This window comes from Trichomycterus rosablanca, chromosome 7 (assembly GCF_030014385.1).
Source record: "Trichomycterus rosablanca isolate fTriRos1 chromosome 7, fTriRos1.hap1, whole genome shotgun sequence".
In the NCBI taxonomy this organism is placed as follows: domain Eukaryota; kingdom Metazoa; phylum Chordata; class Actinopteri; order Siluriformes; family Trichomycteridae; genus Trichomycterus; species Trichomycterus rosablanca.
The window spans coordinates 37,624,306-37,637,571 of NC_085994.1; the positions used below are offsets into that span (position 1 = coordinate 37,624,306).

Consider the following 13,266-nt stretch of genomic DNA (forward strand, 5'->3'; position numbering starts at 1 on the left):
CACTGTTCCAGCTACTATCCTCAGGCAAAAGATTCAAGACAATAAAAGCACACACAAATAGACAGCTTTTTTTCCCCCAGAGCTGTGGCCTTCATCACACACCACAGAACTGAAAAAGACTGAGCACACAGACAAACACAGGACTACGGGTCACACACGGACTATGCAGCATTTGCACACAGTCAGTATTTAATATTTAAACCTACAAATGTAAATTTATTTAAGAGTGTAAAGATTTTTGTGATTTTACTACTACTGTCTTTTTCTCTACTGCTGCTACTCTATCGGAGAGAAGCCATTCGAAATTTCATTGTACCTCTGTTTAGTAAAGACAAAAGATTCTATTCTATTCTTGTGGTCCACAGCCCATAGCTCCCATTAATGTATGAGCCTACAGGAAGCCAGTGAATAGAGTGAATACTGTATGTTTCCAGAGGGAGGGGGGGCGAACAAATTATCATTTTATTTATTAAGATTTTAAGATCATGTTTTACTTTGGTTTAATTTATGACAGAACAGGTAGTTAATGGTTACACAAGATTCATCGATTTAAGTTCAGTCTCAAACACCAACACCGCCAATTTTGTATCTTCGACCTTGACAAATAGTTCAAAGTTCTGCTGCTGGGATTGTAACTCTAATAAAGAAATCCGATCACATCACTCCTGTCCCTGAGCAGCTTTGTTGGCTGCCCATTAATAAGCGTATACAATATAAAATTTTGCTTCTCACATTTAAGGCACTTCATGGTTTAGGTCCTGTTTATTTGTCAGACCTTCTCAAGAGCTACACTCCATCCTAGAATTTAGGGTCGTCAGATGCTGGTCTCCTGGTTGTTCCCAGGTTTAGGCTGAGTACTATGTGCGGTCGATTGTTTAGTGTTAGTCTAAAGACTCATCTTTTTTCTCAGCACTTTCTCTCACATCATCTTCTGCTATCTCTGTGTGATTGTTACTTTTTGTATGTAAAGCGACCTTGGGTTTTGTGAAAGGAGCTATATAAATGTAACTTATTATTATCTTTGTATCAGTGAGGCGACAGTGCTACCCACCAAGCCGAACCAGGAGGTAAACTGAGTGCCTGTTGGAAACCCACACAGATACGAGTAAAACAAACCACACACAGACAGGAACCAAAGACCAGGTTTAAACCCAGCTGCATCACAGTGCTTCACGGAGCTTCTTGCTCATTACTCATCACCATTATTAACACTCGAACAGCAAACGTTGGTATAAAAACAACATTTTATCGAGTTGAAAAAAGAAAAACATCCAATGAAAACACGACTGATTTACAGTTACAAACGTCCCCAACCCCTCCTGATATGTACACGCTCTCCCCCACAAAATGTATAAAAAAGGACACATACATGGAAAAATCCCCGACGTTACACATACATCAAGACAATTTTACAATACAGCTCACACAAAGTCACAATAATAAAATAAAAAACATTTGCAATCTGATGCAGTTTTCTGTATAGAGATAAACGCCTGAGCTCAATCATCACTGCATTTACATGTTTACAAGCATTCCACCAAGTATTGTTAGTTCATATACATCCAGTACACACACCCACTTCAAATTTACACATGATGTACTTTGCCCTAATAAAGAAAAAATATGAACAGTACATATTTCAAACAAAAAATATACATTAAAATCTATTTAAAAAATGAAATATGTAGAGGCTGGATTAAAACAAGTCGAGTTATAGATCGAGTTACTCCTGCAAATTCAGTGCCATGAAAGATCCTGTAGGGATTAAACGTACTAAACAATCCCAAGTATGATAGCAGTGAGATGTTACACATGTGCCAGCTTATCAACCAAGACGACTCAACAGGGCAGCAACACACCAATCAAAATACCCAAATACCTTAAGGTTTCAATCAGATTTTGGAACATGTATATTTATGCATGTTATGCTAATATTATATGATTATAGTACAAAGTCAAGACTGTGTGTAAATCTGAAATGAATATATGCACTGGAGGGATACTAAACCACATACAGCAGTGTCTGAACCCTTGTTTCTGCTGTACGGGAGACACTTGATCGTTTTATAAGTAGACATGTAGCTCTAACAGGCTTTCGTGCTTCCTGAGCAGCTCCAGATGAAACGCTCACAGTGACAGTTTAAATCACAACCTACTTTACCATTTACCTTTCTAAGAAACAGCAGCATATCACCGTTACACACGTCTAAGAGTGCCGCCATCACACCCATCAAATATAACACGGATCATAGGATCAAGGGTCGTTATTAATAAACTGATACAGATAATCAATACTGGATCAGTGCATTCCTAATGACAAAGCGACAAACACGTGTATTGGAAACATCTAATTTTCTAAAAACAGGAACCATCCATTATATTAATACTTTTCGTCAGCTGGCCTTCATAAGGTGGACAGGAGCTGGTCTCTGGCCACACATGCATTAACATGTAAAAATACTATGCCCAAAAAACAGAGATGTAGACACCCTTATAGAAAAGTCTGATGGAACGTTACATTTACACCGTTATTTTTTACTTAACCCAAGTGATCATCCAATAAGCCAAGATTTCTCTAAACTGCTGAGGTCTAAAGTGTGAATACATAATCAAAACTTAATCTTTTTAATTAAGCTTATCCAATTATATTATAGCTCCAAAATTGACGTAAATACACCAGCTACTACTGAAATTTCTGATGTCAAATGATGCTTAAAGCAAATATTTGAATATATGGACGTGGAACTGCCAAAATGTAGTCTCGTCTTGTCTCGTCATTAGTTTTTAATACAAAACAAAAACAAAGATTGGACACTAAACATGTCTTAACTAAATGAACTTGGATTCTTGGAGCTTTTTCCAACAATCCATCACACATCCTCAATCAGAGGAAAATCTAGGGTTGCAAAAGTACGACAGAGGTCCTGAAGTTCAGCCGTGTACCTTAATATTACGCAAAAGTTAGAACACTGTGGTTAACAGGTGATTTTCAAAGTAAAAACTGCATTACGTTTGCTCTCTGTAAAGGACTTGCTATCTTGCCATCTTATTTTTACTTTCAACAAACTCGAGAACCCTTTGTCTGCTAGGGCCAGCTAGGTACCCTTATCCAGCCAGATTCTAATCCCTTCCCTACTGAAATAAGGTTGGGATGGTCATTACTCCTGCAACTGCGACCTCTGCTGGTTGGTCGAGGGTGCCTGCACGGACATGGTGAATAATGAAGAGCAGTGTGTGATTCTTTAACTGTAACACTTCCCTCTGTGTAAAACCGCCTCGTGTGGGAGAAAAGAAGCAATTGACATTAAATGCATGTGAAATATTGCCAATTAAGACGTATTTGTAATCTGACGTTTATTCTAGTTTCGTACTTGAACTATGCTAAATCGTTTTGGATTACTAGTTGTTAACAAGATATAGTTGTAGGGTTTTCTCAGAGACATGTAAATCCAGCTGATATTTTGATTTTATTAAACCTATAATAATGATTATGTAACAACACTCAACAATTCAACTGGCTTTGAAGTAGGGTGCAAACTGCTTGTTATATACACATTAGCTTACAGAGGCCAGAGACGGTCTGGAGTCTCTCTATTCATACCGTGCCTTCTACCCAGAGAGAGCCAGTGCCGATTATGCTGCTTGGACACTTAATAATAAATGGTATGGCACTGTGGAGTTGGACAAGATTTCTTCTTTACTGTTTGTTATACCAATAGGGAGACTTAGTAATGTTAGACAAAATTAAACAGACACCAAACATGGCTGGGCTGAACGACGGCATTCAGGGGGAGAAAAGATGTAAATGTAATTTTCAGTGAAACTTTTACTTTAATTTGTTCACATTCTCAAAAGTTGTGACAGTGGAACATGGATGGATGTCTGAACAAAGTAAAAGTACTTGAAAAAGCTTTTTACAGCACATAAGTCCTGTAAAACAGAACTGCCACACTGTACACTGTGCGCATGGATGTGCGCATGTTACATCGGGAAAGTGTACACGGTGTATAAATGAACACACACCTCTAATCAGTCATAAAAAAATCCACCCATTACATAGCTGCGTGCGTTCAGCTGCGTGCGTTCAGCTGCCCCCGCTGGGCTTGGCTGGTGTTTTAGCGCGCATGGCGGCCCCTGCTCGTGCGTTTCCTTTGCCCTGTGCGGACTGTGGGGTCCCAGGCTGCTGTATGGGCATCTCGGCTGCGGGTGCGACCGTAGAGCTCTGTTGCTGGGCGGGGCTTTGTGGGGCCGGCGCTGTGATCTGAGGAGACACGGCGGGAGCGGCGGCAGCCACCACCTGCTGCTGCTGGGTAAGGAGTTTTTGCTGAACGACCTGCATGGTGGGGGCTGCGCCTGCGGGAATGACCTGCACCTGAGCCTGGGGAGACAGTCCCGCCGCCGCAGCCGTCTGCGTCAGAGTCACTGTCTGGATCTACAAACACAAGCGAAATGATAAGACCTCGCAGATTGTAGTGACGCTGCCGATTAAGAGCTACGCGTGTTTTTGTTCGCTCTTACCTGCTGGGGGGAGGACCCGATCTGTTGCTGTACTATCTGGGGGATTTTAGTAACCTACAAGCGGAGAAGAAGCAGAAACTGAAACACAGCAGCAACGGCAACTACAACTTCACACACACACACATTTTTCTCCCGATATAGTGTAGTCAGGTCTGTCTTCCACTGCTAGGAATCCCCGATTGCATTCGAGGAGGGTATATTTCCTGCTCACACCTCCATCGACCCATGCGCAGTCCTTAGCGGACCCTTTCTTACTGATCCATGCACTCTGCACAGGCGCCTCTTTCTGCTAATCAGGGTCCATACACAGCGTTTGAAGACCCCGCCCACATAGTCCGGTCATCCTGCCCTAGCAGACACGGTAGCCAATTAGGAGTCTGCTGTAGGCACTGCCAATTACGCCCGCTAGTTGGCGCCCAGCTGACCGGTGGCAACGTCGAGTTTCGAACCGAGGAGTTCAGAATCTTGACGTTAGCGTGTTAGTAAAATATCCTGCTGCGCCGCCTGGGCAGGGCAATCGTTGTTCATGTAGGCGCCGAGCCCAGCTGGATGGCAGAGCTGAGTTTCAAACCAACGAGTTCGAAATGTCAGCTCTGGCGTGCTAGCATGTTTAACCGCTGCGCCTTTTGCCCATGATTTTTATCGCGACCAGGCAACACATTAAATTCATAAAAACAAAACAAAATTAATTAATTAATGAAAATGGTGGCTATCTGGTCCCGCTGTGGTTTACAAGGTGTAACGAAAAGCTAATAACTAACGTACTTACTAACGCGTAAGTACTGTACTTATGTGGCTGTTAAAATTCGTGTATTTAATGATGACTATTTTTTCAGTGACCTATTTATTTGGCTCAGTTTGTAAAACCCTGCGCTAGCTGACAGCATGCATACACGTGCTACACTTGGATGCTGAGATGTGTGTGTACCTGTATATGCTGCGGTGTGGCAGGTTTCTGGGTCGGGGCAGCGAGGTAAGTGGTGAAGGACTGAGTCTTGATGCCTGTCGGCAGCTGGGTGGTGGTTGTGTAGGTCATCTTCTGGCCCTGACCTGCCGTCTGAGCAACCTGCTGAGTGGCCAGCTTTATAACATGTTGGGACGATAATGGAAGGACGGTTAGAAAATCTGATGGAACAGAAGCTCCAGGTGATAGTTGGTTCACTTTTTAACTCACTTACCTTCTGCTGAACTGCAGCCTGAGCTTGTTGCGGCTGTGCGGCTTTCTGTTGCGCGACTGCGGCTTGAGAGGGAGCCTGCTGCTTCGGCCGCACCGGCTGCTGCACTTGCGGTAGAGAAAACATGTGGGACGCAACCTGCGCGCCTAATCACAAACAAACGAAGGCACACAGAACCGTTTTTTAATTGCTGTAAAATGTTTTGACTTGTATCTTAGCCACTGAATATGCTATACAACATACACAATACGGCCAAAAGTATGTGGACACCCCCTCCTAATTATTGAATTCAAGTATTTCAAAAACACCCGAGCTAACAGGTCAATAAAATTCTACATAAAAATTAGGGCCCTACAGGAAAATGTGTTTAATTTCACAGACCTTGTTTTTTAAAAGTCATGATAAATTTGATGGATGTGATTACGTATTGAGTGCATTTTGTCCCCTTGGGGATTCCATAATCAATGGAAAAGTGTGCTTCTCTACACACATGATCATCTCTCTGTAGTCTGAGCTGCACCTCAAAAGAACAAGCCAGTAAAGTTTTTATGCTCCTGATAGTTTGTCTATGTACAGTTTATTTCTTTCTTTATAAACTCAACAAACTCTAAAGACGCTCAGTTACACTAGGATCTAGCCTAGGTGTCATAGTTCCTACTAACCAGTAAACATGAGGCACTTAAACACAAACCTTTTTAAATGTCGTAACAGATTGCATATTACACAAAAACTGCCTCATTTTAAAGTCTGTGACCCAATTTTACGGCTGTGAATTAGGTCGGGCCTTAATTATACATAATACATGATTCGTTTGGACCACAAATTAAAATAAACCTGTGTTAATAATATTCAACAGACGTAACTACTGTTAATCATGCCAGCACTGAGGTTAGTACCTGGTTTCTGCGCCTGCCCAATGGCTACAGCGACGGTGACAGGCAGGGTGGTGACTCCGGTGGATGACACTACAGCAGGCACGGACACCACCGGTGGAGGTTTAGTCAGAGTTACCTGCGTCGCCGTACCAGCCTGAGCCTGGAGAGCACCTGAGGGAGTGACTCGAGCCTGAAATGAAAAGAACAGGAAGAAAAGATGTGGAAAAGCAAGAGAACTATTCCAAATGTTTTTGATTTCTTTTAGTTGGCTAGAACATGTTTGTGTGTGTCGGTGTGCTCACCAGTCTGGCCATCGGAAGGTTGGTAACAGTGGCCCCAGTAAGCATGCCTCTGGATGCAGCGGGCACTGCAGTAAGCTGTGTGCTGGCCTGGGGGGCTGGAGCAGCCTGAACCTGCTGAGGCTGCGCGGTAACGGTGGTCTGTTGGCCCTGAGCCGCAGCTACCGCTGCTCCCACCTGGATCTTCGGCTTGTGCGTCTTCAGGAGCTCCTACACACAGGCACAAGTATGAACATTTTAGGTTGAACCTACATATGACTTCCTGTTGATCACTGCTATTGCATTTTTAGGGCTGGTCCTGAGTTGGTACACTGTCCGGATTGTATTTCTGCCATGCACCCAATAATCCACCTCTTTATCCTGGTCAGGGTTGCAAAGGAGTCTGGAAGGCAAGAATAGCACCTATCCTTTGCAGGGCTTTGGTCACATCCCACCACCCTGCATAGCCAATCATGTCTGTGTAGATGCCCTTCCTGCCAATAGTAGTGGGCTAGTAAAACAGACCACTGCGCCTCAAAGGCACCCTGTTTACACCTAGAACAGTCAACCCACCAGGACTGTTTAACAGCATTGATCCTATAACTAGGGCCTAACTAAATTTATATATTTTTTTTACATTATTTTATATTATTAAATAACACTCATAAATTAAATGAAAGCATAAATAGAGGCTACAATACACAGCGCAGCCTACCTTAATAGTTAAATGTTAATGAGGCTTCATGAAAATACTCGACTGTGTTAAACAACCCCCCTCCCTCCCCTGCGCATCCACAGAATTGGTTGGGAGTATTCCAAACTGAGCAGTGTTTTTAGCTGCTTTAAACTTCAACATCTTGGACATTTTCACTAACCAATTGGTAACTGAGTTGCCGTTGGATTGCTAGGACGCCTCATAGCGCAAATTAACCAGTAAACTTGAGGAACTTGAACGCTACACGAATAAAAAAATGGTAAACTGCTAAACACAAACCTTAAAGTATGAATTTCACAGCAAATTGCATATTACACAGGAAACGACTTATTTCACGGTCCATTTTTACGGCTGTGAATTAGGTAAGGCTTTACCTATTATTTATTTAAGCTGTGCTTAGGATTACACATTAGCTAGGGGGAAAAAACAGGCAAGGGAAGAAACACGGTGCACTAAAGCCAGAGGTGCTGAATAAGCACCTATCCTGCTGTAGCAAGCAAAGCAGCTTTTCAGCAGCTTCGTAATAACATCAGACTTCCACCTTCGATAAAGAGCACAAAAATCCAGACCAGCAGCAAGCTGAGCAACATCAGTAGGAATCACAAATATCCTAACAAGTGTGTGTGTGTGTGTGTGTGTGTACCGGTGGTTTTCCCACTCCTTTGATCTGAGGAGATCCAGCGTGCTGCTGCTGTGGTTGCAGCTGTTGCTGCCTGAGAATCTGCAGCTGTGCCTGGGTGATCGGCTTCCCCTGGGGCAACTGAACCCCTGCTAAAACAGTGGGAAAAACAAAAATACATTATTTAAAAGTATGCCTAAAAATCCAATTTTGCCCATGTTTTCTTCTCAGATTTTCTTTCATCTAATCTAGTTATTTACAGTTCGTGATGGTAACTTCGCTGCCGATTGCACTTCATCCAATCTGGCCAAGGAGTGCACACCATCATGCACCCAGTCGACAGCCGCTTCACATCACGTGCCAGTGTTGGTGTCCCACACAGAAAAGTATAGTGAACCGAGAACCACGCTATGCTTCTCGTTACAGAAGATTCATCAGTTCAATGTCAAACAGTCATGGACAATTTTGTATCTCTAATTGCATGTCTTTGGACTGTGGGAGGAAACCCACACAGACATGGGAAGAACATGCACACTCCATACACAAAGGACCCGGACTGATCCACCTGGGAATCAAACCCAGGACCTCTTGCTGCGAGGCAACAGTGCTACCCACCGAGCCACTGTGCCGCCCCTAATACTTGACATCATTTTTAACCCTGATCCCTGATCAATCCAAGTAGTGCCTTCTTTTAGGGTTGAATTTAATGATTCGATACACAACAGTTCAGCATCATCACGCAAGATCTACAGATTTAAATCAACGTACTGAAAAGGTCAATATTTACAGCAAAATTTAAAATGCACCGTGAGTGTGTGTGTTCAAACTGCTGTACCTGGAGCCACGAGCGAGCGTGTCTGTGACTGCACCTGAGCCAGACTGGTGGACACCACAGCCGAGGCGGAGACCGGGGCAACAGCTCGGACCACCTGGCTGGTAGCTATGGTAACAACCTCAGCAGGGGCAGTGGCGGGTGCAGCAGGGACCGTCCTTTGCTGGGTGTGAACCACTTGGGCTGTAGCGGCTCCTGTAGCCTGGGGTAGAATTTATAAACCAAACACTTAATACAGCCGACTGCAGGACACGTGATTAACTTCTTTGTATGGCTTATTTTTAAAAGGTCAGAATAATAATACTAATCCTAATAATAATAATAATTTATAGTTACGACTGAACATATTCAACCCTCTTATTATTACTAAGATGTGAATAGAATTCAATAAAAAACTGCAACATGAAGTCTTACTAAAGAGAATCGACATCATTTTCAGTTGAAAGAAAAATCATGTACGTCTCTTGACAAAGGTCCACATTCACTATTATTACTGAACCCCCGGCCTCAGTACTTGGTGGAACATCTTTTACTCTGATAAACTCAATTAGCAAATAGATAGAATAGAATCTATACCTGTTCTTCTTGTGCAAAGCTTTGAGCTCGTCAAGGTTTATGACTTTCACGATTAAACTGCTTTCCTAAAACCCAACCAAAGATGATCTGAGATGAGGATTTAAATCTTGCCCTGCTGGATGAGTCCCATCACCAAGGTTCAATTTCACCACAGAAGGTTTCTGCTATAGGGCAAGTCAGTGCCTCCAATGTCCATGTTTTTGGACTGTGGGAGGAAACCAGAGTTCCCGGAGGAAACCCACGCAGACACGGGGAGAACATGCAAACTCCGCACAGAAAGGACCCGGACCACCCCGCCTGGGGATCGAACCCAGGACCTTCTTGCTGTGAGGCGCCGGTGCTACCCATCGAGCCTCCATCATTAACTGTGATTTTTTTTGTTATTATTATTTTAATGGGCCCACTTAAAATACTCAAAGCTGCTATCTAGATACGCAAGACTTACAGTTAAGGCTCCAGGGATGACAGAAGAAGCGATACGCTTGTTAGCCTGAAACTGTCCCGCGGGAACTCCAGCCACCGTGTTCACGATCACGTTCCCTCCCACTGCAGTCGCTGAAATGAGAGCAACAATAAACCATATGAGGAAATGTAAAAAACCTGCTGTTAGTTTTGGGCAGTGATTTAAGGGGGATTACCTGTTTGAATGCCTGTTCCAGCAGCAGCAGTCTTGATAGCTCCAGCCTTTCCAAGAAAACAAAACAAACGAAAAAAAGGTTAGTTTCAGCACAACAGAAGCCCTACTGCTCCCTAACTCTATTTTATACTACATTTCATTTTGATATTAAAATAGTAAAAAGTTGTGGTGGGAGTAAAGTCTTACCAGTACAGCAGTATTGGGAACAGCGGTGACTCCTTGCTGGGTGCCCTGAGGAACTCCGGCGGTCTGCAGTCCTGTGGCGGCGGCCTGTGGCTGTGCTTGTGGCTGGGCTGCAGCACCTGGAGTCTGGGCTGCTCCGGCTGTCTGCTGCTGCTGTTGAACCAACTGTTGAGTCCTCTGCTGCTCTGCTAAAGCCTGAAAGAGATCAGCTGTTGGGTTATTTCTGCTATAACGTGAACAGTCTTGGTCTTGGTCTACCAAAAACGAACCGATCGCTCACCTTTTTCTCCTTAGCGATTCTCTCTGCTCTCTGAGAGGCCACCTGGATTGGAGGTAAGGGCTTATCATAGCTAATACCACTGTTTGGAAAATAAACAGAGGGAGCACAGAGTTAAAAACAACAACACTGACCTGTGGGTGTATCTGATAGACAGCAAATCTGTGTAATAACTCATATAGGCAGGTCTCATCTCTTAGTTATCGGAGTATTTGGAAATGCCAAAAGGTTTCTGGCTGCATTTAACAGAAGTACTACAATAAAAGTTGTTGTTTAAACTACTTAACTATTACAAGCTGTATAAGGTGTTAAAAAACTATTGAAACACACAGATTCTCCCAATTATTTACTTCTGATCCCCAAACTGCAAATTCACAGCCCAAACTGAGTACAGGATGTGGGCACAAAGCCACAATATGCTCTTTCATCGAGAAACCACTTTTTCTCCCAGATTATTAAATTGCTCCCCAGTCCAGCCTTACCCTCAAACCTTGTTTTGGAAGACTAACTAGTCTTAACACTAAATTCAGTTGAATTATGAATAAAGACTTTGATAATAGCCACAGAACTGTGTGGCTAAAGAACCTGTGACTAAACCTGAGTGAGGTTAGCTCGTTACAAAGCCAGGTCCACAAGGTACTAATTATGTGGAGAAGAAATATCACACTATGATGGAGCACATTTTATTCAGTGCCATAACTTACCTTTCAGCCAACACAGCAGCGTGCTTAGGGTTCTTCTGAAATGGGTTCATGCCCAACCTGAGAAACAAAGAAAAAAATTTATGCAAAATAAAGCAACTCACCAAGGTCTTTGTATTGGGTTCAGTGTAAAGCACTATTAAAACAGTTCAGCTCTTACATAGGTTTAATGGGAGGACTCCTCTTGCTGGCAATGATCTTCATGAGCTCAAAGCGGCTGTTGTAAAGCTGGATTTGGGTGGCGTTGTCATCCTGGGTGTAGATCTGACAGGTGCGTAGAGGACGGCTATTCTTCGACTGCAAAGAAAAAAAACAAAAACATGGGTCATCGAGGCCGACGCTGCACACCAGCGCTGATTCTGAGCTCCCCGGTTCAAATCTCAGCATTTGCACAATTGGCTAATGCCAGCAGCAGACAAAATTGGCTTCCAGTCTGCTGGGTGGGAAAGATCGGACTAAGTATTTTCAATACTGTGTAAGGACCTTGCCCAGGGCGTCTGTACAGAAAGTGGAGAAGCACAGAGATCGGGGCGTGGCTCGACATGCGTGAAGGGATTGGTGGACTGCGCACAATGTTGGAGGGAGTGTGGGTCAGGTCAATATACACCCTTCTTGGTCACTGTGGGGTCCACAGCAGTGGATTCGCTATGATAAATTGGGAGAAAAGGGGGGTAAAATGCATAAAAAAATGGCTCATTGTGGAGTGCTGGAACTTGCAAGTTTGTTTGAGGAAGGGAAGGTAGGACAGGGTCTCTTCCTGCTGCGATATGCGCTTGTTGGAGACTGGTCAAAGGGGTGAAAATCCAGAAATAAGGAGCAAGGCTTATTATTGTGTGCTTATAATCTCACCTTATAGATGCTCTTGGTCTTCTTTTTAGGATTCGCTTCATAGATCAACTGCATTACAAAACAACACAGTTAGAATATATACAACTAGGTTTATATTACACTATAATACAATAACATTTATCTGCATCACAAGCCCGTTGTTCGCATGATAATTTCTATCCAGTTAATCAGATCAGCCACCAAGAAGCACAAAGAGTCATCAGGGGCAGTTCTCTTTCTCTCACCTTGCCCTCCTCACGCGGAATGATCACATTCTCGTAGCGGCTACGGCACTGCTTTGGCGAGCGGTAGATGCGGCTGCAGGAGCTCACGACGTCGCTCACCAGGTCCCAGTTGGGTGTGTGAGCTGGAGACACGATGGTCAGGTTCAGAGGAAGCTCAAGCAGCTGCTTTACAGCCTGGGAGGAAAAGAAAAACACAGTAGTGTGTTATACTATTAACACAGACTTTGTACCTGTGTTCACACTGCAATAATGCAGAGGAGCGTGGTTTAGTACCTGGAGCAGGGCCCAGTCCTCACTGATGAGCCATTCTGGATTGTCCAGTCCGGCCTCCATGGCAGGTTTGACCAATGAGGGCAACGGCTTTGCAAACGGAGAGAAGTTCTTCTTTTGGTCCTTACCCTCTCGCCGCACCTTCAACATGCTGGCTTTGTCGAACAGTGAACGCGGGGGGATCACCGCCTCCCCATGCCCCTTTTTCTTCTTCCGGCCCACGGCTGTAGAAAATACATTGTTAGGTAGGTATGACAGGTTCAACCTAACTAGCATGTTTAAACTAACAAACTGGTAAAGCTTATCCTGACCTAAAAAGTTCCAGTCATCCTGTTTACTTACCAGATGGGTCCATCTTAAGTCTCTTGTGCTCTTTGCGAATGTAGACAGGGGGCAGTTTAGACTCGGGCATGGGGGCGGTGTCATACATCAGGCAGATAACTGAGTCAATGTAGATATCATTATCATCCTGAGGGGGTGTTGGTGGGGTCCAGAGCTGTGGATCCATTAAATCCACAGGTTATACATCTAAGCCTT

At 43.8% G+C, this 13,266-nt stretch overlaps 1 protein-coding gene across 6 annotated transcripts in view; it reads right to left on the reverse strand.

The window, feature by feature from the left end:
* Positions 1-1,226: 1,226 nt before the first annotated feature.
* The window catches only part of ep400 (E1A binding protein p400), a 39,897-nt gene continuing 27,857 nt past the window's right edge, over positions 1,227-13,266 (reverse strand). For 4 of the 6 annotated variants that reach the window (XM_062999383.1, XM_062999384.1, XM_062999381.1 and 1 more), the window contains 18 exons: positions 13,072-13,225; positions 12,733-12,953; positions 12,460-12,633; positions 12,236-12,283; positions 11,547-11,683; positions 11,390-11,446; positions 10,689-10,767; positions 10,412-10,603; positions 10,227-10,272; positions 10,034-10,143; positions 9,016-9,214; positions 8,205-8,332; positions 6,871-7,077; positions 6,590-6,758; positions 5,697-5,839; positions 5,447-5,599; positions 4,519-4,572; positions 1,227-4,432 (listed from right to left, as the gene is read on the reverse strand). In XM_062999383.1, the coding sequence (XP_062855453.1) occupies positions 4,085-4,432; positions 4,519-4,572; positions 5,447-5,599; positions 5,697-5,839; positions 6,590-6,758; positions 6,871-7,077; positions 8,205-8,332; positions 9,016-9,214; positions 10,034-10,143; positions 10,227-10,272; positions 10,412-10,603; positions 10,689-10,767; positions 11,390-11,446; positions 11,547-11,683; positions 12,236-12,283; positions 12,460-12,633; positions 12,733-12,953; positions 13,072-13,225 (2,619 nt within the window). In that variant the 3' untranslated portion in view covers positions 1,227-4,084. The remainder of the gene's footprint in view (positions 4,433-4,518; positions 4,573-5,446; positions 5,600-5,696; positions 5,840-6,589; positions 6,759-6,870; positions 7,078-8,204; positions 8,333-9,015; positions 9,215-10,033; positions 10,144-10,226; positions 10,273-10,411; positions 10,604-10,688; positions 10,768-11,389; positions 11,447-11,546; positions 11,684-12,235; positions 12,284-12,459; positions 12,634-12,732; positions 12,954-13,071; positions 13,226-13,266) is intronic. The other 2 variants (XM_062999385.1, XM_062999382.1) reach the window with 1 other exon arrangement.